We start from the raw sequence: 27270 nt of genomic DNA, 5'->3' as shown, positions 1-27270 counted from the left end.
CCTAACTCAACAAGTTAAGTGAACTTAAAAGCAAAACGTTTTGCCTTACCATACACTGTGGTAAATTTCACAGGCTGGGTCTCCTTTCAACCTTGGGCACTTCCCTTAGTTCAGTTCTTTGAGAGTCATTGATGACCTGAGCAGAGATGAAGGAGGAAAGAGGTGAAGAGGAGACCACTCACTCTCTCTCTCTCTCTCTCTCTCTCTCTCTCTCTCTCTCACCACCCACCCCTCTTTGAGGATTACCCCCATCTGGGGTGCAGGCGACAAGTAGTCTCTTGTGGAGGTGGGGGTTGAACCATCCCTGTGAAGAAATGTAAATTTCTTGTTTACACCTTCCTATTGCTGGAGAATGGCTGCTTAAGCATGTAGTAGATCTTTAACACCTGTCTGGGTGTTAGTCTGTCCTTTGTTCCTGAGAAATTGGTTTGGGCCTGCTTTTCTTAAACTTGGAGCATGTTATAGCAATGTTATATTGTAGAAACTTATAACTTTACGTACAATGTTGATACACATTTTTACCAGGACAGTAATGTTCAGCAGATTATGAGTTTTCAAATGATACATCACAAGGCATACTTTGTACAAAATTTATCATAGTCTTGTAAAAATTGTGACCATAATAGTGCAGACCATCACATTCTCATATTAGCTAGCAAGTTTTCTTCTTCCTAAAAGACATCTCTCTCCACAGAAAGTCATCTGCTAAAATCTTGCTAAGGGAGGAAAATAATTCTGCCAAGATGATGCTGAGATATTTTTAATTCTTGCATTTGCCCATTTTAATACATTTTGGTGATTGGTGTGTTAGAAATGGATGAGTAGATGAAAATACATGATGAATCCAAATTTTCATTTGCTTCTTTTTGTTCTCTGCATATCTGTGACAAGTTGATCAGATAAGTCCAAATTCATACCTGGTATAACTCCATTCACATCAGTGGAACTACACCGGGGAGGATTGTGACCTATATTGCATAGTTACTGCATGTACTTACAGCATCTTTATTGTAAGGTGAACCTCAGGAATGGATCAGTTAGCAGCCAGTTTCTTTTCATTAGCCAGAAAGGGATGAATCCAGCCTGCTGTTTGCAAATAACTATGAAAGAGTGAGAACCAAGGATCTTGTGGCCACCAAAAAGGACCAAACTGTACTACATTAAGTGTTGTACACTTCTGACCATTCTCTCCAGGATAGTTACCAGGAGTTATATTATACAGTCAATGTACATAGACAGGTGAGAATCAATTGTCAGTTTGCAACCCTCTTATCTATGAGAAATGGAGATCTTTTCCTCTTTCAGGAATTCTTCCATTTATTGACACCTGTGGAGCTAAGAGCCTGTTGTTTTGGAGAGGTGCTGAAAAGTTTGCAAGCATAGCAATAAACTGAACCAGTTTGTGAAGAATAGATGAGCCATTCTCTCTGATACTCGCATTGTTTTTGTTCTGCCTCAAAAATAATGTCCTTTGAGGCTTCGTTTGACATCTCCATGATGTTGAACAGATTTGGAGAAATCACCAATATTTTGACAGGGTTCCTTGGCAATGAAATGTTCATGAAGCTCATCTGTCATAACTAGCCAAAGCAGTGGAGGGGATGGATACATTACTGTTACAATGTTAATTCCTAGTCATTTTCTTGGTCCCTAGTGGGTGCAGTGATGGCAACTCATATTTCAGTGCAGGGGCGTTGGCGATGATAATGGTTTCTGGGAGTGGATTCACCTTTATTCGACTGCAATTGCAAGACAGTGTCATTCTGTCCAAATGTTTTTCTTGGTGACTAAGCAGCTGCGCTCTTGCTGCATTGGCCATCTTCAATGACTGCTGCTGCTTGTGGCTTCAAAAAATTTCTGAAGGGAAGCTTTTTTTCTTCTTTAATTCTTCCTCTATCTATGACCTTGTTCTCCTTTTTTGAACTCCTAACTCATACATCTGACTCATTGTAAGTACAAGGCTGTGTCTTAGTGTTGTACTCTTGGCACATACATTTATGAGCCTGTTTCCGAGCTCACACTGGTTTTAGTCGTAGAAGTAGTATGGTATATATTTTCGGACAGCACGCAGAGTCCCTAGTCAGGATTGGGGCTCCACTGTGAGGAGTGCTGTACTAATGCAGGTATGAAACAGGCCCTACCCCAGAGGCCTAACACCAGTGTCACTCCATTCACCACAGGAGAGTTCTTCTTTATTTCCATCTGCGCAAGCGAAACCAGAATCAGGCCTCAAATATTTGTCTCCCTTACTCATGTCTGACTTCTATAGGGTGATAGGAAATGTTTACACACTTTGTAATTTTGTGAGGCAGTCAAATACAATAATGATGGACACTTTATATGAATGTAAATAGACTGAATTGGATGTGATATAATGTATTTTCAAAATTTGAATAAGATATTTTAAAAATGTAGTAAAGGAAAATATGTACATTATATATTAGACATACCAGGTTTATGTGAGTGAGATAGTTTTTCTTTTCTATGCCTGTGCATAAATCTGGGCTTGATGAGATCTTTCTTAACAGCAAATAGCCAGGTCTTCTGTTTTATATCTTAAATGAAAGTCAACTTTTCCAGTGGCTGCTAGCACAGTGTTGGGCCATTGGTGTTTGAGCTGACACAATGAAGAGCAGCACATTGTGGCAGGAGGGATCATTTATACTCTGTGGGATTTTGGCAGGAAGGGGCTTGTTCTTTAGACAGGGGAGACTTTGAACTGGGAACTGTCATTGCAAAGGGAAAAGAAATATCAGATACTGACCGTGAACACTACTTAAGAGTCAATCCAATCAGTGACGCAGGAGCACAAAAATTCACAAGAGCCCCTTGATAAATCCTCCTCTCTGGCCTGCTAGTTCTTCAGGAACTGACAATTCAGTGTATTATGATGGGATCAGGACTTTTTTTAAAAATATACCAAATTCCAGCTTAAGCAAAGAATTGCTGCTTAAGCATGGTGAAATGTTACACTGTCAGATAAAAAAGTGGGGGGAGGGGGTGGCGGCTAGGGAAAGAGATAAATACATACAGATAAGTAATAGAGATTTTGTATGACAAATACTGGGAACATGATGCAGCCTTTACTATAAACATGAATTGCTGTTCCAGATTTTGATAGGAACCCTTGGGATTCGAAGGAAAGTATTTCTCTCCCGTACTTTTTACAAAGATATATTTATGAGAAACTGGCCTTTACCAGACTAAAGCAGCATCCCAGTACATCTCATTTAAATGGTTTACCTACAAATATCCAATCCATGGAGGAATGATTGTCTGAGTTTCAGGACCACATGTCTGAAATGGATACACAATGCTCCTAGCAGGGCAGGGGAAAGGCAAGTTTCCCTTCCTTGGTGGTATTTATTAAAGCTCTATCTGCTATGAACAAACCACAGTCTGGTCTTCTTACAGGGGGCTCTGTGCTCCTGAGATTTCATGTTTTCTGAGGTTCAAGTTCTGCCCTCTGTTGTACAGGTGCACTGTGTGCAGTAGTACACACACACACGCAGAGAATTCTGTCTTCCTCTCCCTCCTTGGTGCAAAGCAGCACAGCTGGTTATCTACTGACTGCTCGGAGGAGGGCCCAACTTCTACACTGATGTCCGCAGTACATATTTGTCAGGGTGCATATCGTACCGCTCCAAAGGATCAGTATCATTCCTACTCTAGAGGACCTAGAATCATTCATTTGTGCCACTAGACAGCTCTTGAACCTGATATGCTGGATAGCGCCGTCTCCTTGCAGTTGCTTGAAGAATTTCAGCCAAATATGTTTCTGGTTGTCTCCAGTTCCAGAAAGTAATAATGACAAAGACCAAAACTATACTTGGCCTGGACAACCCAGATTTAAAATATCTCTCTGATCAGGAAAGTGGCTGTAAAAATAGTCCCTTCTTATTCAAGAGATCTGCCCTATGTGTGTTCAGAGTCAGATCTGCTCCTTTTAATGACATAAGCAAGTTCTTACCACCATTTAGTCCTGCAGAATCAATACCACATGAGGACAGCAAGTGGAATTATTTGCTGCCTCACACATCATCAACAAACTAGTTCGCTGGTTATGATATAAGAGGCAAAAGAAACAAAGATTTTCAGATCCCAGTGCAGGTTTGCAGCACTGTCAATCTCAAAAATCAGCTTTTGACTACAAAATTGAACCCATTTGACCATGTATCACTGAGAGAGAATTACCCCAGATCCGGATATCAGATACTGAATCCCTGCACAGAAATGCATAGCTGTTTTGCTGACTGACCATGGCATCTAGATCATGTGAGTCTTTTTATCTCCAAACAGGGAGTAGAAAAGGAGTTGTCGGGTGCCTGAGGCAAAAGGAACTAGAGTTAGGGACAGAGACAGAGGGGCCCTGCAAGAAACAACCCCTGGAAACAGCCAAGATCAGGTCCAAGAACTGGCAGGAAGCTTTTGTTTGCTATTATTTAAGTTAACAAGAAAGGAAACCACAAGAAAGTGGATAAGTCTAGATTATTTTGCTTGTGTGTACTGTGTTAGGAGCAGAGTAGGAACACCACCTGTTTATGTGAAATTTAAATAATAGGCTTTGACAGACCATTTCTGATCGATGGTGCTGATTAATGAACAGTCCAGGTAAGGTAGCAAACAAATAAAGATGGTTGAAGACACAAATTACAGAAAGGGAAAGAGCAGGATCAGAGCATCAGGATGTGGAGTTATGGTAAAGGAGCCCATTAATCATCAGCACTATTATAAAGGACCACATTTTGTGCTGACTTTATGTCCCTTGCAACTCTACTGAAGCCAACACAGAAATTGACCTAAAGTGCACCTCTTAAATTACAATCTGAAGTACCTCACTGCTGTCATGAATGGACCTTCTTTAATACAAATAATGAAATGATTAATGTGTTGTCCTCCCTCTAAAATACTAAATAAGATTTGGGTGGGTTGGAATACATGTAAATATGTATAAATATATATAAAATACCCAAGTTAGTAACATTAATGGAAAGTTTTTAACTAATTCTTTGTACTTCCATAGTGCATTCATGGAAGAAACTCAGTGTCTTCAAAATCTTAATTAAGCTTCGTAGCACCCCTCTGGAGTAGATGTTAATATTCTTCTTTTATAGCAGAAGGAACCAAGGTACAGTGGGGCTATGTGACTTTCCAAAACTCACACAGTGAGTCAGTGGCAGAATCACAGAGAGAACGTAGGAATCCTGACACCCAGTCCCCTGCTTCCTTACTGTTATTTGTGAAAGATGTTTTATGCTCCAAAATCCATGTCATCTGTTGGCCTTCCCATCTGGCTCAAGACCCGTTTCCTAAAGTGTTTCTGGATGCTGCTTTCCCTGCTGTGTCTGTCTGTCCGTCTGTCCCCCCCAGTCCCGTCCCCCCGCCCCCAGGTCTGATCAACCTTCAGTTTCATTGATTTTGTATTTTAAATAAAATCAGTTGTGTCATGTATCCCACTACAGCATTTTTTAATATTAAATCCTTAATATTTAATCATTACTAGTCTGATGCGATTAATGCATATTATTGAACGAAAACAGCCAAGCTGTTCAGGCCATGCAAGAAGCTCTCAAGAAAGGAACTATGAAGCTGGCTAAGTGTTCTGAGACTTACAATTTTCTTCATACTCTTCACCCAGAGTGGATTTTTCAAAAGTACCTAAGGGAGCAAGGCTCCTAAATCCAGTTGACTGTCAATGGGAGTTCAATACCTGATGACCATATGTGATTGTGAACAGCCCATCCCCAACATCCTTTCTTCCTGCCATGCTTGGTTATGAACCACAGGGTGAGTGCTGGCCATGCCACAACCAAGGATCTATTAGATTAGAGTCCTAAACACCAGAGGCGCAACAAATGACACAGAAAAAAAGAGATGTAACAAAATACATCTGGCTAACTCTGTCACCCCTTAGACTTGACTTGTGTGAAATTTCTAGACAATAGACATGTTGTCTGGCTGAAGAAGGACTGGGGGCCTGAAAATCTACTGTGGGAGTTAAACATGCAGATAAACTGTATGATTGGATCCTCTGTAAGGACTTCAGGATTTTGACTCTAAAAAGGTGGGGTGAGGGGCAGAATAAAAGACAGAATGACATGGATGAAATGTACATAGAAAGCAAGGTTGAAATTAATAGAAGGGGAGATGAAGGGTGTGTGGAAAACAAGGTAAGCAGGGAGAAGAATTGAAAGGAAATCTTATGCTGAATGTAAATATAAATGAAATCTAATGAAATCTAAATGAATGAAATCTAAAACCATGCACATATTGGGCATCATTACACCCTTGACATTCAACCCTTGATGTTTGTCACTGTGGTTTGTGAAGCTTTCAAGCAAATCAGGAACTGACTTACGGTTCCACTCCAAACATAGGTTAAACTCAGTGGTTCTGAATAAGTTTTGTATTGAGCTTTCAGATTCGTTTAAATATGAAATTCAAAACAAACTTTAGGGAGGGGTGTGTGCCTACAAAAACTGGAACCTCAGAGAAAATGTGTGCTTGAGCCCCTGTGAAGTGTAACTGCCAAGTGGTGCATCGTCTGTCTATACAGATCCAGCTTGCCATTAGCCGTCATTATTACAAAAGGTGTACATTAAACTGATCCTGAAAGTATGCTTTGTGAAATGCAGTATTACAGTGTCATCTAAAATGCACTGAGAGAATACTTAATTGTATTGGTAGGCACTCATTCCAATGTGTCTGCTCTATTAATTAGTGGTTTTGAATATTATTGTGATGAGTTTCCTAGCATACATTCAGAGTAATGCTCAGTAATGTTAATTACCTGTGAAATAACAGTGACACTTTGTAACATTTTTGTTCACCTGTGGGTTTGTTTGATTTTGCTGATAAAGCAAATATTCGTTTTTCTTCACTGATCCTACTGAAAATCCTGTATTCATGCAAGTAGCACCATTGTGGGCAGGATTGGAGACACTGATGTCCATGGAGCTACTTGCATGAGTAAAGTGAGCAGGATTTAGCTTGTCATCTGGATGTTGGTTTAAGATACACTTCCATCCTCCACAGTCAACTACCAAAGGATTATAATAGTTAGAGAAAGAGAAGCCCTATTAGTCTAGTCATGGATTCAATCACAAAAGATTTCAAAAATCCCCATATTTCGTAGAGTTCCGATCCAGAGATTTGGTCAAGCCAGTTATAAAAGCAGGAACCATTGCAAAAGTCAAGTCTGGATACTGAATTCCCCCTTCTATCAAATATCAAGGATGCTCGGTTCTGAAGGGTTTTTTGGGGGCCCATTCTGTATTAGCTCATTGAGTTTACCTCCTCCTCAGGGCAGCATATGGCCTCCAGAGAAGACATTTAAGATATAAAACTGCTACTAAGGTTTGATGTTAGCTGAAAGACTGAGAATAAATTATCTCCCTGGTTGGTTTTTGTCACTAAAGTAGCACCCACTGGTGTCCAAATGAGGAAGTAGGTGGAGTTTCTGCCTTTGGACTGATACACTTTTATTTTAGCCACTGTTTCTGTGATACAAAGAAAGCAGGAGGAGAAAGGCAGGTCCTTTTCCTTCCTTCATCTGTATTTTAGCTTAGAGGCAGCTCTTTCTGTCTTCTCCTCTGAGCAGGGTTAGATCACATGATGGGAAAAATTCTGGTGCCCCTTCTACATTAGGGCTCCTGCTGTTGCTCAGTGCAGCTGCAGTCATAGCAGGCAACCTGCAAGACCAGGAAGGAATTCTATTGTGTGGCAGTTTGCTGCTTGATTTCCCCTATCTTACCTACCCAAAATAGTTTGGATGGTTAGGCCATGGAGATGAGGGACCGGAATCTATCCTCATTTATAGCTGGGGTTTCCCAGATGTAACAGAGGACAGAATTTTGCCCTGCTAGGCCTCACTCTGCCATATAGATGTGGAGAATACTGATTAACCTTGCAGCAAATTCTCTCACTCTTGATAAATTATTAACAATTCCCCCATCTCCTTTCCTTTTGTTTCTTTCCAGTACAGACACAGCCTCTCTCTTTCCCCTGCCCCAATGAATGTCTGCACTAGGGCCAAGGCTTGGAGTGATTTACCTGAAGAGTAACACCATTTGGAAACCACTGTAAGTAAATTTTATGTCCTACAAAAGATTTCTTGTTTCAGCAAAAAGGAAACAAAAACAAAAAAACACCCGAAAACCTTCAACACCTGGCCATTGCTGGTTAACACAAACTAAATTTTACATTACACATTTACCTGGGAAGTAAGTGGGGTGAAAAACAAACCAGTAAAAAAGTTGGTAAGTATTGGCCTGGTGTTGTAGTTCAGCAGTGGTTTGACCTCTTTGCATCTTCTAGCTGTGCCCTGCTCTGGTAGGAGTCCCCTGCCTATTACTCAAGTTTAATGTGGTGTCTTCATGTCTCTCAGTGGTGTTTTGCCCTGTTTTTTTATTAGATTTCTTTGTCTTTTGTAGAGTTACTAGTCTGGTGCAATCATATTATTTCTTGTTGCAGTTCCGTGCAGTGCAGTTTGGTTTCCCTGCAGCTCGTTATAGTTTTGAGTTGCTCTTGTCAAGTCTCAATGATTCTTGTAGTTCTGTATAATTCAGGCTGGGTCTCGGTGTGCGTCACTGGAGTTTTGCAGAAGCTTGGTTGGACTCTGTGCTTCTCAGTGAAGCTTCCTGATGTTCTCAGTGGGTTTTCTGTCTCTTGTAGTTTCACAGTGTTCTGAAATGAACTCTTACCTGCTGCCCTGGAGGGCATAATCTTATAGTTTTAACCAGTAATGGACAGATCTCTGTTCCTCTTACTATAGGGTTTTTTTTGTTTTTTGTTTTTACTGCTCTAGTGAAATTGACTTGATTCTCACTTGTAGCTTCCTGCTTCAATGCTCAGGCTTTTTGTGCCTCACACTATAGTTTTATCCTGCTCGGGCTGGATCCCCGTGCCATTCTGATCAAGTCTCCCTACCTCCCATCCCAGTTTTGTGTTCTGTTCAGATTTTTCTGTCTCTTGTAACTTTTTGTGGTGCTGCTTTCAGAATTCTGTGTATCTTTCCATCTTAGTTTTGTAGTCAGGTATCTGGTCAGACTTCTGTGCTCCTCTCAGGGTGGGTTGGTTGGTTTGTTTTTAACTGAACATACTCATCTCTCTGTCTTGCATAGTCAGTTTCTAACCACACATCACATATTGTCAATGTCACATCTGAGAGAGGGTCAGGACTCACAGTGAGAAGCACTGATATCAGGAGTGGCATGAGTATCATACATGCAGGCGGGAGATGAATGTGTAGTGAAACACTCAAAAAATATTGCTTAAAAATTCTGATGAATAGCTTGCTCTCTCCTATGTTTTTAAAACCGGAAAAGCCAGATGTCTCGATCTTTATATATATATATACTGTGTGCACTAACTATGTTAATGCCAAATTATGACTCAAAAAGCCAGTGGAATGCTTGCTTGGGTACTACAGATGCTCCTCATCAGGGGACAGTGGCTGGAGGGAGACATTATGCCTCTGTTAGGTGTAATACTTGGAGTGTGGAGGGTGGAAACTCAGTCAGTAGCAGTCTTTGTTACATCATTAGCAATCCCCTGGCATTGTCCTCCAAGCACTAGCTGATATTCCAGGGAGCAGGGCTTAACCATGACCCAGCCCATCCAGACACACTCCTTCGGGTGTGTAGTGCTGCTAGCAATGCTAACATATCCTTGACTATGCAGAGGGTCACCTGGGGTCATGTGCCCCCCCTCAGATTTCTGCTAGGGTTTATTTGCCCTGCCCTGAACCCTGCTGCGTACCACCAGAACCTTTAAATTGTGCCCTTCCCCCCTCCCCCCGCCCCCCACTATCAACAGTTATGTGGCATCTCTGCTTGATCCCTTGTGCTCAGGGAGTGCAAATGGCCTTATTATGACTGCCTCCTTTACAGATGCACTAGGGAAGGCAGGGCTCATTCTAACCTTTTTGTCACCTCCCTTTCCCAGTGCATTCACACAGGAGCAATCATAATTTGACCATTAAATAATAATTCATCTTTGTAGTTATCACTGAAAAGCTTTACTCTAGAGAATGTGAAAGGCACCTGCTCTGTATTTTCTCTGCTGCCATAGCACCCCAGCCCTGCCCACAAATAAGTCCCTTTTCTAGAGGCTGGAGAGTTCAGCCTCCACCTTTACCAACTCACCACCTCCCCATGCTAACAGATGCTGATCTGAAGGGCCTGAGGCATCTTGGTTACCTTTGGGCTCACCTATACCTTGCTCAGTTCAGCTCTTTGGTAGTGGGTTGTGCTCTGTGATGGGGCTCAAAGAAGTAACTAGTAGAAACTCATAAGAAACCACTCAGCTGCCCTGTCTCACACACTAATCCCAGATCACGCTGGACTGAAGAGTAACCAGGAGAAATTGAATCTTTTCAATAACCTGCATCAGTTGAAATGGGTTTGATATGCTTCTAAAGTGGAGAACCTCAGACACAGAGCATTTGGGTCCATTTCAAGAACTGGGACTCGGGCCGATGTCTGTTTCAAAGGGTCTCAAACGTTCGCTAGCTGACATGTGGGAAATGCTAGCAGCTGAGCAAACTAAATTGCCTGTGTGTGAGGGAGACCAGACTGAGAGGTTTGCTTGTTGTGACATGTTAATACATCTGGGGGAAATTAATCCCAAACACAGATAATTGTTGTGAGGGAGAAACCTGGGGAGACGTAATGTTTGAAAGAGACTGAGGAGGATTGCTGGACAGCAAATTGCGTGTGAGTTTGCAATGCAATATGGTAGCAAGAAAACTAAGTGCAATTTTGAGTTTGAGAGGCATCCTGACACAAGGAAATAGTTCTCCCTACCTATATAGCTCTGAGTCTACCACACCCAATCAGTTCTGATCCGTTCTGCCTTTAAAATAGACAGACACAAAAAATTACGCTACTCTACATTCAGTACCTAAAATCATGTTGTAGCTGCATTATTGTGAGATGTCAGGTTTCTAGACCTTTATGACAGAACACTGCAGTACTTATATACATAAAAGGGGGGATACTTCGTTACCAAAAAGATATTGGCACTTCGGCAGGATCAGAGGTTGGAGGGACTGATTTATAAGAAAAGTTTGAAAGACCTACTAAATAAGTGCAGTTTGGTTAAGTGATGATTAATGCATGGTGGGGACTTGATAACAGTCTATGGATATTTGAAGATTATACAGCCAAGAAAGAAGGGGAAATATTTTAAGTGGTGAATATCATGAAACACTTCCCAAAAGATGTATCTGGCTGTGGAAGAGTCTTCCAAAGGAATTGTGTAGAAGCCTCATTACAAGGGCCATTTAAAACTAGTCTGGATGACACCATACTAAATGAACTCTAAGGAACAATCCTGCACTGACTAGTTGAGTAAGATAAATAAGTCTTCGCCATGTCTAACTTCTATGATTCTATACATCGGGGCTATCTACCATAGTGTCCTTCCCCCAGTGTGTTGGCCCTGTTTTCCTTTATAATGAGGATAAAGATGATGATGGTGCCTTGAGTGTTTTCAGACTCAGCTTCAATGTCTGGAAGAGCTAATACAATAAACCACAACCACATACAGAGAAAGAGCGTGGTCCTCCCTGGGGATCAGACCTGGTACCACCCGCACCTGGGGCCTGATTCATAGCCTTATGAAACTGAGTAACTCTGTTAGCTGGCAGTAAATAGGCTGTTTGTTACTAGAAGGCAACATGATCACATGTATTGAAGTAGTGCATTACACTGACACCCACAGGTGAAATTGTTATGTGGTACTGCTAAGTACTGTAGCCAGCTCAGAGGAAGAATCTGGGAAGATGTACAAACTGCAATGACGTTGGAATACTCTACGGTCACTTAGAGAAGCTGCCCCTCCCACCAAACCCAAACCACAGCCATTGTTGCCTCCTTCTCCCATTTGTTTATGCACCAGCCAAATCCAGCTCTTCCATTCCTTTTGACACAGCCAACCAGCGGTCACATTCTGAAACTTCTGACTGAAGTGAGACAGTGCTCCAATTTACCTCCTGGAATAAGGAGATAAGAACACGTTGTGTAATAAACGGTTTGGGATTTGCTGCCTGTCCATAGCACTGACTATAGGAGTCTAAGCTTGGGGATTGGAGAAATGGGGAGGGGACCATTCATAAGGCCTCAGTGCCTGGGCTCCTACATAGGTAATTTCTGATCAAAGTGAGTGCCAAGCCTTGTTTCTAATACGTTTTCTCTAAATTCTAAGTTGGCTTTGATGTTTCCCTAACTTGAGCTTCCCTCCTCCTGCTGGTTCCCTCTCATGTGTTTAAGTTACTTAGATACAGGGAAAGCTCTCTGATCAGTAAGAAAGGAGAGGAGTAATGCTGTGAACACTTATTTCCCTGGTGCCAGACAGCATCATTGCCTCCTTTCCCTTTCCACTGAGTACATGTAGTAGGGCCACAGCATTCTGATTTGGAATAGTTTCTGTTGTGAGGGCCTCCTGATAATATACTGTCTCCCTTGAGAGCAATGGTAGCAAATAAACCCATTCAGAGAGGAAAGAGATTGGAGATGGGGGTAGAGGATGCTATCCATAGTGTCACTGGGGCCACAGCCTATAGTGGACCACATCCACCCTGACTAAATTGGCCTTCAACATTGGTTCTCCACTTGTAAGGTAATTCCCTTCTTTTCATGTGCCGATATATATTTATGCCTGTATCTGTAATTTTCACTCCATGCATCTTAAGAAGTGGGTTTTTTACCCACAAAAGCTTGTCCCAAATGTATCTATTAGTCTTTAAGGTGCCACCGAACTCCTCTTTGTTTTTTTAGCCTATAGTTAAAACATTTTCTGGTCTGCCTCTGTACTTGATTCTGAGTGCTTGTGATGCAAGAGAAGTAGAAATTATTTAGCAACATGGCACTCAGGCTATTTCTTCACTGCAGAATTAACTCAAGTTATCGACACTTGAGTGAACTCCTCTCAAGTTAGCCTAGTCTGAGGGAGAGCAGCCACACTGCAAGCTAATACTTGAGCTGCACAGAGTGGTTGGATTAGCAACACACTAGTGTGCACTAGTGTTAGCAGCTGACAAATTGTGCTAATATGAGCTGTCACCTGTACTCTATGATGGGTCAACCAACTCAAGTTAAAAGCATCAACACACTCGAGCGCAGGCTTTGTGGGTGAGGATGGGACATAAGTTAGGGGCAACACTTGAGTTGTAACTCGGATTAACTGAGGTGACGACAAACACTTAGTTGTTGTAAATCTGTTACCACGGATGTTTATTACCACGGATGTTTATTACTACACCATATGTACAGCCACTCCAACTACCTTGGCCCCCCAGATCCACTACTGGCTGAATAAGAACTGGCATTGCCTGAAAGCTTCACAACTAACAGTGCTATGAAAGAGACTTGTGTGTGTATGTACATGTGCAGAGGGAGGAAGGTACCGGGAATGAGCGGAAGGGGGGATATTTCTCTACAGGCCCTAGGAAATGTGACAAGAGTTAGCCTGTGAGGATGTTTGAAGTGCTCTCATGGACAAAAGGTATACTTTCCTTACTCAAGTTTCTAAAATAAATTGCCATGTGGCAATAGACTGTGTGACCAGAAGTAGATTTTAGCAGCAGAATTGGTATCCAGATTTCAAGCATGCTGGAATTTTGAGGGCTGAGATGCTGAGACGCTCAATTTATTTTTCAGACCTTTCTCTATGAAGTATACTTAAAATATTTCAAAACTGTCTGATTTTCATGCAGTTTACAGTGATGCAGTTCTTGCCTCAGTTAGTCAAGTAACTCTGTTAGCTTCAGTTGAGTTACAAATTTGGAATAACTCAACTGAAGCTAATAGAGTTACTTCAGATTTACTCTGGTGTCGGTGAGATCAGAATTTTCAACATATTTGTAATATATGTTGTTCCCTACCATATAGTGTATGGCACAGAGTATTCGCCACTGCGCTAAGCCTCTGATTTTGGGAAGGGTGGCTCCCCCAACATAAAATACACTAAAGCTGCCAGCACCACTGGGGTTAACAACAAATCTAACTCAGCCTCGATTCACCTAAAACTCCCGTCTAAAACCCTGGAGCAGCCTCTTTGGAAACAGAAACATGAGCAGTGGGAAAGCCTCTGAAGGGTGGCTCCCCCAACATAAAATACACTAAAGCTGCCAGCACCACTGGGGTTAACAACAAATCTAACTCAGCCTCGATTCACCTAAAACTCCCGTCTAAAACCCTGGAGCAGCCTCTTTGGAAACAGAAACATGAGCAGTGGGAAAGCCTCTGAAGGGTGGCTCCCCCAACATAAAATACACTAAAGCTGCCAGCACCACTGGGGTTAACAACAAATCTAACTCAGCCTCGATTCACCTAAAACTCCCGTCTAAAACCCTGGAGCAGCCTCTTTGGAAACAGAAACATGAGCAGTGGGAAAACCAAAAAGTTTTTGTGCTTTTCATCCAATTTGGGAGGTCCAAGCAGAACTGACCAGCACAAGACAGGTGCCTGCAGCCATGTAGTTTTGTCCACTGAACGCAGTCACTAGGGCATGAGGAAACCCGGGGTGCTTGGCCTGGATTCTCCATGCCTCTGTGTGTGTATACTCACCCAGTTTTGCTTTGTGTTTGTTTATGCAGTGTCTGCCTTTTCTTTATTTCTTTTTCTTTTTCACATTTTCCTTCCTTTTTTCTATTGTTTTACTTTGGGTTTGGGTGCTCGGTTGGGTTTTATTGGTGGGGGGGGAGGGCTGAGGGCGGGCCTGTTTAACTTTTTTCACTTGAGCTTTCATTTTCCAGCTGAGGAGACACTTCATTGGAGTGTGTAATTTTAACACTTACGGCAAAGAATTTTAAAAAAAAGAAAAAGAAAAAGAAAAAGCAGCAGCTTGGCAGACTAACCTCTGGCATGGTGACCAGGAGGAAGATTCTAGGGAGGTTTTGTCTCACTGCAATGTAGCCTGGAGCCAGATGGTGCTTTGCTGCCCTCTGAAGGTGACCAGCTAGAACTGGCAGCCACCAAGGTTTGACAAGAGCTTCCACATGCTATGCCCTCAGATATGCCAGGCTTATATAATTCTTTTATGTAACCGGAGACAATGTTCTCGATTAATGGCAAAGTGGCTTTGCTCTCTGTTGCGTGATAGATGCTCTTTCTTTCTTGTGTGTGTCTCTTTCTCTCTCTTCGCCCCCCCCCCTTTCTGGTGCTTGGACCCTAGAACAGGTTTTGTAAAATCTGTTAAATAAAAAGATAGGCAAGAGGCAGGACTATTTCTCAAAGGTATGATTTTGCTGTCTTTATGAGCCTGTATCTTTGCAAGACACATTGAGTGGGGATTTTGGTGGTGGAGACTATAGGAGAAATCTGGTTGTTTTGTTTATTTACATTTACCAGGGCAATAGGCACTTCAGAAGGGGCTGCTGACATAGCAACCATTCCAGTCGTTTAAGGAATTACGGTGATGGATGGTCCGGTGCTCTGTAGAATGGTGCTGTGATGTGGGGAAACTGGGTAAAACAACAGGAGAACCTTCAGTGCTTCTGTAACACAAATGAAGATCTCCCTGGGTGAAAAATAATGCATAGCTGTTGTTATAGAGAAAACATTTTATTCCTCAACAGTTATTTGTGTTTTAAGTGGGCATCATTCTAGGCCAAATAAGAGCTTTTGAAATCAGGTTTCATTAGGTTGTACCTATGAACAGCAGTATGTGACACATCCTGCCATCAAGGCAGGTAGTACCTGAATTGCTATGTTTACCCCCCATAACCTTCTGCTCACTTCCATGAGCACTGCACCTGCCTGGATCCAGACATACAGTAGGACAGCCAGTCTGCTGGCCAAAAGTTACAAGTCATTGCTTCTCCAGGACAGTGATTTTGCAAATTAAACACTGCAATTAGAGCTCCAGCTGTAACTTACTTCTCTAAAGAAGGAGGTAGCATTTTCTAGGATTTAAAGCACAGAGATCTGGGCTTTTTTCCTTTCTGTGACAGACTTGCTGTATGCCCTTGGGCAAGTCACTTTCCCTCTTCATGCCTTAGTTTTCCCACCTGTAAAATGAGGATAATAATGCTTACCCACCGCACGTGGGATTTTTGAGGCTTCATTCTGGATGTTTCCAAAGTGCTTTGAGGTCCTGGATGGAGTGCACTAAGGAAGTAAAAATATTAGACTTAGCAATTAAGGGCTTTCTTCTTTTAAGGGAGGTAGAGGAAGTCAACATGCAGTGTGGCTATTGCTGGTTGTGTAAGGTTCCAAATCTTATTGCTTCACCTGCATAGATGACCTCTGCCTCTCTAAATTACCCCCTTTCACCATCCTTGCCCCCTGCACCCATAATCTTCTTCACAAAGAGCCAGCTTAACTTTCACACTTCTTGAACTGGAAACAACAGTGTTTATTTGTTTTCCAGATACATTTGCTATATATTTCTGTATAACTTTAAATTCAGAGTGATACAGCGTTGATCAATATTTGTCACATGGAGCTCAGACTGTGTAAAGTACTCAGACAGGTTTTAATTTATATGTAGTCAGTAGGGACACAATGGGGAGCTTCTGACTTGGTCTGTATGCTTTAATGTGGTCTCAGGGCCATTGCATCAGAGTGAAAACAAGGAGCAGCTTGTTTCCAAACAAGAGGCATGGAGTCCTCCCTGCTACCACCCTTTAAGGAGAGAGAAAAAAAGCAAGTTATCTTTAACAGATTCTAAAAATGCCTTTTCCCAAATATGCAGTTAGTCCCTTCAAAGGTTTCTTTGTTTATTTTCAGGAAGAAACCCAAGACAGCTGAAAACCAGAAGGCGTCTGAGGAGAATGAGATTACTCAGACGGGTGCATGCAGCGCCAAGCCAGGCCTTCCCTGCCTGAACCTTGAAGCTGTTCCGCCTCTGAGCCCAGCCCTCACCCACTCATCACAGTCACCAACAAACCTGCCCGCACACACAGGGTCATCTGATTGTGAGTACACCAATGTACTGACGAGTCGCTGGGAGCTGGTGAAATACCATTCCACACTGTGGACCAGCTTTCCCAGCCTGTTGTATGTTGTTTCCATAATGTCATCAGCAAGGCCTCATCAGCCTTTCCCTTCTCCCTTTTTTTGGCCCGCTTATCTTCAGAATATTTTCCAGGAAGTTTTCTGTGATAAGATTGTGATTATTCAGTCAGCCTAAGAAAGCTGAGAGAGTTTCACAGATCAGGTATGCAAGGCTGGCTCTAACTTCTGTGAAGTAATATGTGCATGGCTCCCCACCAGCTCCCTCCCTACCTAGGACTGGGGTTCCTCATCTTCATGTAGCTGTTTTTCTCCTCATCCCCGCTTGTCTTCTGATTGGAACCCCAACCCCACCCCAGGCCTCAATGGAGGACAGCAATTAGGGAATGCAAATCTCTAGCAGACCCCGGGATACAACAGGACTTCAGGCAAAGAATCCCGGTGATGCTCTATGAGGTGAATTGGGTTTAGGGTGTTGGGGACCTGGAAGACTCAAGGCCCAGTGCAACCAGATAGGCCAGATGCCTTTGCTGTTGATATGTTTTCAGTGTATTAACTCAGAGATGGGTCAGCACAGATTTCCAGGCCTTTTTAAAATGTTCTTTTCCATTTCATCCAGGACACCAAACCACCACCCCCCCCAAAAAAAAACGCCAAAACAAGGAAATGAGCAATTGGAACTGGATTTTGAAAAGGCAGAAATACACAGCAGATCTTCAATAAATTGAAATTTACCAGGATCCCTTCATTGGGTTATGTCAGCCCTCACCGTCTCCATTTTTAGGGGACATAGTTTACCTCTTTTGGAGTGGTTTTAAGATATTGTAACATTTACAAGGGGAAAAAGAAGTAAGATGAAAAAACAGCTTCCAAGAACTCAGAAGTCAGCTAAAGTTTGCAGAGGTCAATAAAAAGAAAATCTAGGCATGGCAATAAAAATACTAGATAAAAAATAAGATATCATTTTCTTTTTTTAATTTAAACAACCTGCCTGAGGGCCAATCTTGGAAGCAAACGAGTTATTGGGATAATTGCTATCCAAATCACTTCAGCGGCAATTCATTCCTGCCACCTTCTGACTTTATTCATTATGAGCCTCTTCTTGAGATCTCAATTTTAATAGAACCAATAAACAGAATCGGGAGGCTTCCCTAAAGCTGGCCCAGTGACCTGGTAAAGAGAAAGAGACATGAGACAATGGAAAAGGAAGCACCATACAATTTGCAAAAGAAAATTCTCTTCAAATTTGAGATGCCTGTCACTGGATAAGACTGGGATTCGGGTTTGTTTTGTAAGGTGGTTGAAGCACTGGATCCAGATACCAGGTATCTGAATCTATTACAGCAGGTTACATGAGTCCTTATTTATTTTACATGTATTTGGAAAAGAGAATTTTATGGACAATATTTTCAAAACCAGATTTGGAACGTGCACTCACTATTTTACATGTGCAATCACTTGTGCATGAAAAAACAACAAACATTTACAAGGTGATCCTCCCCAGAGTATCTGGGCGCTCTGTACATGGCTCAGCTTAAGAGCAATTTTCTGAATATAGGTATCAAATAAACCAAGACAGCCAGCTGCACCTCATCTTTAAAAGACAAAGACGAAGAAAGTCTAGGCAGTAGTTTGAATGCCAAGGGTGCTGAGGCAAGCAGTTAACAAGAAGTCTGTGCAAAGAGATGTATTATACAGTGCTCTCTAAGTGCCCCATCCTGTGTGGTGAGTGCCCCCTGTGTGGTTCTGTGTGCCATCAACCTGCGCTGAAGTCACATTGACTCTGCCCCATGTAGGATTGGGTCTTAAATGTTCCTATTCTTGGGCTTAGAAATATTGCCAGTGAGAGGAAATTCCTGAAGCAAGGACTTTCAGTCTAGAATGCATTGCCTCAAACTCCCATCGCCTTCTCTCCTGGGAGAGATTAGCTTAAGCGTTCTAGGCAAATGTAGGTGGAATGGCAGTTCAGAAGGAGAGGTGGTTTCTGAGATAGCTGGGTCCTAGTTCATGTAGGGCTTTGCAGATAGAAACCAGTACCTTGAATTCCCTTGGAGTTATGCCAGACAGATTTCTAAATACCTCATGGTGTACATGCGGATGCTGGTGTGCAGAGTGAAGAGTAGTGAAATGTGAAGAGTTTGGGTGTAAATTGCAGACACAGGCTAAGAGCTTCCATTGAAAATCTTGCCCTATATGTTCAGAAATAGTTACAAGGAAGCAAGGGGTTATTGTCAGATGGTGCACATATTCCACACACTTTCCTAATCTCCCAAAGAGCAAATGGGAATAGTTAGTAGGGGCCAAAACCTAAGGCCATACTCCACTTTCTACTCGAGCAAAACTCCCCTTGACTTCGATGCATGTAGAGTGAATAACGACTTCAGAACATGGCCCCATGTGAATAGGTTAGGCTTTCAAAAGTGTAGATAACACAGGAGTTGTTCAAACATCAATGGCTATATAGACCTATGTTTGGGGAGTTCCAAAAGATAAGAACATTCTGGCAGAAAATTTCAACAAATGCTTAAGGATATAATAAAAATAAAGCTTCATTCAGACTCTGCTATATATACATATCTTAGCAGATGTGTCTAAACTCATAGGAATCTCACAGGAACAGAGCAGCTGAATTTCTTTGTGTCTGTTGATAGTTAAAAGCGTTATTCTTAGACGCAAAGATGGCCCATCTATGGAGGAATTTGTTCCAGATAAGGGAAAGACAACACCTTAGCAAAGAGTTTCCATGGGACTGAGGAGCAGGTTGGATGATTATTGAAAAAAATGGGTGGTATGGGGTTTATGAATTAAGAGGACACAGAAAAGGGGGCTGGCCTGAAGGTAAATTGTCACAGTGAGTGTACGTCGAAGCAGGAAAGTAAGACGAGATAAAGAAGAAACATGGAACAGCAGTAGTAGGTGGAGGGGATGAAGGGATGTGGAGGTCATTTATTTTTCATTGGGGGCCAACACGGTTCTTGCATATAGAAAGGAATGCACTTTTTAATCTCTGGCAATGGGCCTGAACCACAGCCCTCTGTCCATACACCCCCACATTTTGTGCCTGTCCAGATCCCGGTTTGGGCTTCACAGCATTGCAGACCAGGACAGAAACATTGAGCCAGATTCCATTTGCATTTTTTTCTTAAAATCTGACTTTCTTATTTTGATGGCTGTTTGCCTTTTAAACTCCACGGGGCCTCTAAGGGAAAGGGAGAGAGAGGGAGGGAAATATCCTTCAGGATTCCTAAACTCCACAGAGTACTGAGCTAGTGGGGATGGAAACTCAGGATGGTATTTTTCCTGAGCAATCAGTAAGGGTCTATACACCTTCCTTGTGACTCAGTGGGGCTGCTTTCCCTAGTGCTAGTGCTGGGTTTTGTGAAGTTGCAGGTTAGTGGAATTTTGTCATGTCCAGTTTTTATGTTTTAATCCTTCTATGTCCCCCCTCTGAGGTTCTGTAGTAGGAACAAGATGGATGTGTATCCTCCTGGCCTCCTGTCTCCTTCTCCTGGGCTTCACTGTGCAGCCCTCCTACAGACTGCACTGGGACCTTACAGCCCAGACAGCACAGGGGAGATGCTGGGACACATTGTTAGAATGCACCTCAGGAGGGCCCCAGTCCTGTTCCCATTGAACTCCAGGGAAAAACCCGTGTTGACTTCCTTGGGTGCAGGGTCAGACTGCGTGTTCACATTAACAGTTATCTCATCTATATATTTTTTAAACTGCATGTGATATGGGATGGTATTTCAGTTACATAGTCAATGGGTAAATTTTTAAAAGCACTTAAGTGACTTGGGCTCCTAAGTTCTATTGGTGATTAAGTCAATGGCACTTAGGCACATAAGTCATTTAGGTGCATTTGAAAACTTTATGTAATGACCTTAATTGAGACCTTAATTGCTAATTCCCTTTTTGAGTGTCTTTAATGTTAAGTTGACGAAGTGTTGTCTGGTCTCATGATATTTGGTGCTTTTCGTAAAGCCCCAGCTCCTGGAGTGAAATGATTACATGAGAATCTCAGCTTTCCTTTCTGAAAGGAAAAAAAAGAGTTTCTAGCCCTCGTGGTTGCAGAGAGGAAAAAAAGAGTTTCTAGCCCTCGTGGTTGCAGAGAGGAAAAAAAGAGTTTCTAGCCCTCGTGGTTGCAGAGAGGAAAAAAAGAGTTTCTAGCCCTCGTGGTTGCAGAGAAAAGCTTGAAAATATGTCCCCAGTGTATCCTAAAGATTCGAAAACCAGAAGGCAAAAAGAGAGAGCCAGGATTGTATTCATTTATTTATTTATTACTCCCATGATTTTTGGACACTTGGGGTTGGCAGTACTGTGATGCTTTTGTCTATGAGTCACATTACACTCCCCTAGATCTGTTACAGCTATCCACTAACATTTCCCAACTATTTTCCTGACTCTAAGGTAAAATGTGCTGGTCTCTCTAATTCTCAAGGTCACCCATTAGTATCACTCTTTAAAGGTGTGAGTCACCCTGTAATCCCTCAATTACATACTTGTACTAGCAGCTCAGCAATTTCATTCATAGTTCCTTGATGAATGCCATCCATTGCAGCTTAATTTCTTAAGATATTCTATTACCTCCTCCTTTATTTATTCATTTGTTTATTTATTTTATAATGTTCTCCTGGACAGTGCCATCACCTTCATACCCTGGGATCGTTTTCCTTGCCCCATCATTCTCCATGCTGAAAACCAATGCTAAAAAAATCACATAGATTGTGAAATTTCTGTGTCCTCTTTGATTACCCTACCTTTTTTACGCACCGGTGGCCTACCTAACCCCACTAAGTCTCTTACTTGTCTATTTAATCCGTCTGTCCACGCTATCTAAGGTATTTCTTAGGCACCACTCATTGCCTTGTGAGCTTCTTCTTTCTGATGTATTTAAAGAATTTGTTATTACAGTACTTTCTTTATACCTTCAGCTATTTTTCTTAAAATTTCCTCTTCACTTCTTTAATCTCCATGTTACATCTTGCCTGGTACAGTTTATGCTCTGTTCTATTAGCATCACTTAGGCATGATTTCCATGTTTGGAAGGAAACTTTTTCAGCCTTAATAAACTCTTGTGCCTTGTTACTTAACTATCCTAGTGTTATTCCACTTCCTTTTTCGATTGTTGCTGTTGACTTGGGATATGCATATTGATCCTAATAAAGGATTTTTAAGGCCACCTCCCTGCTGATTTAAGGATTTTAATTTCTTATAATTTCCTTTCAGGCTCTTTCAAACTAACTTCTTCAGTTTTCTTATTAATCCTCCTCCTTGAAGTTGCATGTCAGATCCTACCTTGTGATATGATCCTCCTGCAAGGGTGTCAAACTTAATAATATTCTGGTCTCTGTGATTTGATGGCTTAACTATACACATTTCCTGAGCCACCTCCTACTCAGGTGTGTGAAGACTTTTAGTTAAGAGAAGCTCCTTCCTAGTATGCTCCAGAATGAGCTGTCTCATACAAAAATTATGTGTCAGCAATTCCCACACTTTTGAAAGGTGAGTCTCCCATCAAGAAAATGAAAAGCAATCATACCCCTTTCAGCACTACCACGTGGTGTTAAAGGCCTACTCGTCTTAAGGTACACACCTCCTGTGCCCCTTCTGGCTAGTCATTTGCACTCCCTTAGGATGCACAACCCACACTTTAGGAAACATTGATTTAAGGGATCGAGGAATTATTAACCAGACCATGTCCTGTTACCCAACTACTTTGGGTAACCAAAGTTTACAGTTATTGGTAGGATAGACTTTGTTGTCATTCTGTTCTCTCATCACTCTGAAGTCTCCGGCTTAGGAACTTTTTGCTACCCTCATTCAGTGTTCCAGATTCACTTGCTCTGCATTTCTCTTGCTTTCTCTCTTGAAAGCAGCCTTAGTACCTTGTGCCATGATCCCATTCAGTCATTCCAAATAGGGTAGGGCCTGGTCAGCACCTGAAGGAGAGGAAAAACCCAGGTGCTACTTAAAGAGATGTCCTTGACTGAATAGGGCTCTCGCATGGGCTGTGCTGCTGGAGATACTAAAACATAAAATTGAGATCCTAGTCATTACAGTCCATAAATGTTTGCAAAGCATTTTCGCATTCTCTGGTGGAAGGCACTAGAAAAGATCATAGTATTACAGTACATACAATATGCTTTGAACTATTAGGGGGGAAAAATAAGGTATGTGTGACTGAAGGGTGCCACCCAAACTTCTGACCGACCTGCTGCTTTTATCAGGGATACTGTGTCCTACCAGCCTGCTGTGTGATGATTGAACACAACTGTCTGTTTATGGAAGCATTGTGTATTTGGGTTCCATAGCAATTCAAATATTACTATTTATAGTGGCACCCACAGTGCGTTCAGTGCTGTTTCAGTATTTATGTTTGCTGTGAATGTTTTCGTCGTTTCATGGAGTCATTTCTGAGGACAAAATAACATGAGATCTAGTGTTACATTTCCACCATTCAGGAACTGAAATAAACAGTGAGAAGTCTAGATCTCTAGTAATTCATCACTATAAAAGGTTCCTTGAGGTGTTCTCAAAGCCCATGGCACATGTAAAAACAAATACTAGAACTCTCACGCATCCCTAGTTTGTGCAGTATGCTTGGCTATGTTAAACACTGAAAAGATCTCTGCATAGGTAGGATACACAGCATACCCTGAACCAGTATGTGACATGTGGGGCTAATGCTTCTCCGTGAAAGCCCCCAAGAGAGAAGTAGTGTGAGTTAAAAGTAGTCTCCCAAAAGCTATTTTTCAGTTTTAACCAGTGACAATGGCAATATTGTACATCTATTAAAAATCTTGAAAAGTTCTTTATACCTAGAAGAGAGGGGTGGTAACATGTAATTTATTGATGTTATACAGATAGAGAAAAAAGACAAAATAGATTTGGGGGCAGGGGGGAGTGTGCTAGAGGAAATAAAAACAAAAAAGGTGACCTCTCAACACAGATTCATGGATACCTTAGAATCATAGACTATCAGGGTTGGAAGGGACCTCAGGAGGTCATCTAGTCCAAGCCCCGGCTCAAAGCAGGACCAATCCCCAACTAAATCATCCCAGCCAAGGCTTTGTCAAACCTGACCTTAAAAACCTCTAAGGAAGGAGATTCCACCACCTCCCTAGGTAACCATTCCAGTGCTTCACCACCCTCCTAGTGAAAAAGTTTTTCCTAATAGCCAACCTAAACCTCCCCCACTGCAACTTGAGACCATTACTCCTTGTTCTGTCATCTGCTACCACTGAGAACAGGCTAGATCCATCCTCTTTGGAACCCCCTTTCACGTAGTTGAAAGCAGCTATCAAATCCCCCCTCATTCTTCTCTTCTGCAGACTAAACAATCCCAGTTCCCTCAGCCTCTCCTCATAAGTCACATGTTCCAGTCCCCTAATCATTTTTGCCCTCCGCTGGACTCTTTCCAATTTTTCCACATCCTTCTTGTGGTGTGGGGCCCAAAACTGGACACAGTACTCCAGATGAGGCCTCACCAATTCAAAATAGAGGGGAATGATCACATCTCTCGATCTGCTGGCAATGCTCCTACTTATACAGCCCAAAATGCTGTTAGCCTTCTTGGCAACAAGGGCACACTGTTGACTCATATGCAGCTTCTCGTCCACTGTAACCCCTAGGTCCTTTTCTTCAGAACTGCTGCCTAGCCACTCGGTCCCTAGTCTGTAGCAGTGCATGGGATTCTTCCGTTCTAAGTGCAGGACTCTGCACTTGTCCTTGTTGAACCTCATCAGATTTCTTTTGGCCCAATCCACTCATTTGTCTAGGTCCCTCTGTATCTTATCCCTACCCTCCAGCATATCTACCACTCCTCCCAGTTTAGTGTCATCTGCAAACTTGCTGAGGGTGCAATCCACGCCATCCTCCAGATGATTAATGAAAATATTGAACAAAACTGGCTCAGGACCAACCCGTGGGGCACGCCGCTTGATACCAGCTGCCAACTAGACATGGAGTCATTGATCGCTACCCGTTGAGCCTGATGATCTAGCCAGCTTTCTATCCACCTTATAGTCCATTCATCCAGCCCATACTTCTTTAACTTGTTATGAAGTTAAACTTCTTTAACCTTATGCAACCACGTTGAGTTTAATAGGTGTACCTTGTGCTGTGATCCCTTTCAGTCATTCGGGAAAAGGTAGAGCCAGGCCAGTACATGAATGAGAGAAAACTCCTGCTTAAGGTGATGTTTTTGACTGAGAAGAGTGTGGGATGTAACTGAGGGCAGAATTTGACCCACAGGTGATAACTGTTATCCACTATATTAGTATCCCCTGTTAGTGTCAGTATATATAGCACATCAGTTTTTCTAATTTTTTTCAAATGTTTTACTGGAATATTAAAAATGGCAATATCTTCTTATTGTCATAGATCAGTCCAATAACATCAAATAACCCTAAATGTAGCCTAGGGCTGAATTTGTTTTTATTACTTAAAGTTCCCATCACACCAAAACTAAACGAGGTGATGTTGGAGATACACCTTTGCTTGTGGTTGCACAGGTGTAGCTGAGGACAGAAATTGTTTTAGTGTGCTGTAATGTCCAGAAACAAAATCATGTCTTATGCTGAGTATGTGCCACTATCACTCTGCTCATATGGGCTAGATCATAAGCAGCTGCTGAACAGCCATGCAGAGATGGAAGGATGCACAGAGCTTCTTCCTGCATGGTGCTGTAAAAGGACCTTTCACAATAGCTGTCTGTGCACTCCTAGCCTCTGGTGTTTCTTCTGGGGGAGACAGCTCCCTCCTTTCTCTGAAAACTCAACATAAAAAAGCACAGTCCAACCTTTGAGATCTCTCTCTCTCTCTCATGTTATTTTTTATGTGTGTGAAAAACTGATCTTTATTTTCCAGAAATATACAAACTTATTCTCTCATTTCTCCATCTTCTTCTACTCCTCTGATGTACAGGACATTGTTACATCTTATCAAAACTTCACCAAGGTGTCCTGACAATGCACCATCTATGTATTCTTCTGTGTTTGCAAGCTGCACGTTCATATAACCGTCGACAGACACCAAGTAGCCCTTGTACTCCATCCCCCACTTCAGCTTCACCATCACCGGCTTCCCCGTCAGCCTGTTCAGGAAGGGCTTGGGGTTCAGGGGCAAGCTCATGGTAACACAGCCTGGCACAAGGCAGCGGTAAAAACAAAAATTACTCACAGAGCCGCACATGCACCCGCTGGAGTCTAGGTTGGAAAATTTACTGCAGCAGCCAGTCTTACTAGTTAAAAATTACCCTTTAGTTAACAGATCAAGGAGACACATCAAAAGACTAACCAAACAAAGCATTCTTCTTCAAGTGATGTCCCCATGGGTGCTCCACTGTAGGTGCGGCAATGCCTTTGTGTCTGGAGTTGGAGATCTTCAATAGCAGTGCCCATCGGACCAATTCCTCTCCCTCGCGCTGTGCGTGGGACGTATATATAGCGCTTTGTGGTCTGACCGCCCTCAGTTACTTCTCTACCGCCTGATGTCTGATGGTAGCTTCTCTCCAGACAGAGACCTCTTTCCCACTTCTGGCTAAGGTTTTCACAAGCTGCTTCCCCACTCCAAGTTTTTCCAGTCAGCCACTATGTCTGTAGATAAAACAGATTCCACATGCTACTTCCCTATAAAGCTTCCTTTTCCTTCACAGACTGCTACAAATACTGCCTATAGAGGGATACTGGGTTGAGTAAAAACCTTCTAAACAGGTAATTATCTTAAGGGGGTTTAATCTATATTTTCCTTTTAACCAAAGCCCACAGGCTTTTAGACTTACTGTATTTAACCACACTCAAACTGATACACTTCCTCCCAGTCTTTGGAAAAGGTAATGATACAGGGGCAAATCCAGAGATGCCTAAAGGTTAACAGTTACCATTTTGGGAGATGGTCGTCAGTGCAGCAGTGCCAATTATTACATTCACTCCCCTCCTAAGGACTGTTTTCATTGATGATATAGATCCCTGAAGTCAAATGCAGAGAAAAGAGCAAGAAGAGCCCACATTCATCTTTCTTATGGGGCTTCAGTCTCAGGGGCACCTTGAGGGTTTGGTCAAAGTCCATTGAAGCTAATGAAAACATTCCCAGTTACGTCACTGGGCTTTGAATAAGGACCTTAAAGAAGAAAGATACATCACCAGGGAAGCCCACATTTTCCTGGGAGCAAATTCTTCCCTTCTCCAGTAAACATCCCTCCATTTTAAACTTGAAGGAAAAACCCTCAAAGACACAGTAACTTCATGGGCATTGTTGGCTCCATCTCAGTAGATGATACACTGTAACAAGTACAGCATATCCTATGAGT

At 42.3% G+C, this 27270-nt stretch overlaps 1 protein-coding gene and 1 pseudogene across 17 annotated transcripts in view; one reads left to right on the top strand and one right to left on the bottom strand.

Annotated features, from left to right (window-relative positions):
- Positions 1–27270, top strand: part of ZBTB20 (zinc finger and BTB domain containing 20) — a 663010-nt gene that overhangs the window by 596078 nt on the left and 39662 nt on the right. For all 17 annotated transcript variants that reach the window (XM_073308827.1, XM_073308823.1, XM_073308794.1 and 14 more), the window contains 2 exons: positions 7980–8081; positions 16734–16921. In XM_073308827.1, the coding sequence (XP_073164928.1) occupies positions 8017–8081; positions 16734–16921 (253 nt within the window). In that variant the 5' untranslated portion in view covers positions 7980–8016. The remainder of the gene's footprint in view (positions 1–7979; positions 8082–16733; positions 16922–27270) is intronic.
- Positions 25842–26133, bottom strand: LOC140896847 (small nuclear ribonucleoprotein F pseudogene; annotated as a pseudogene).

Source organism: Lepidochelys kempii, chromosome 1 (assembly GCF_965140265.1).
Source record: "Lepidochelys kempii isolate rLepKem1 chromosome 1, rLepKem1.hap2, whole genome shotgun sequence".
Classification (NCBI taxonomy): Eukaryota; Metazoa; Chordata; order Testudines; family Cheloniidae; genus Lepidochelys; species Lepidochelys kempii.
This window is presented reverse-complemented; position numbering and strand designations above follow the sequence as displayed.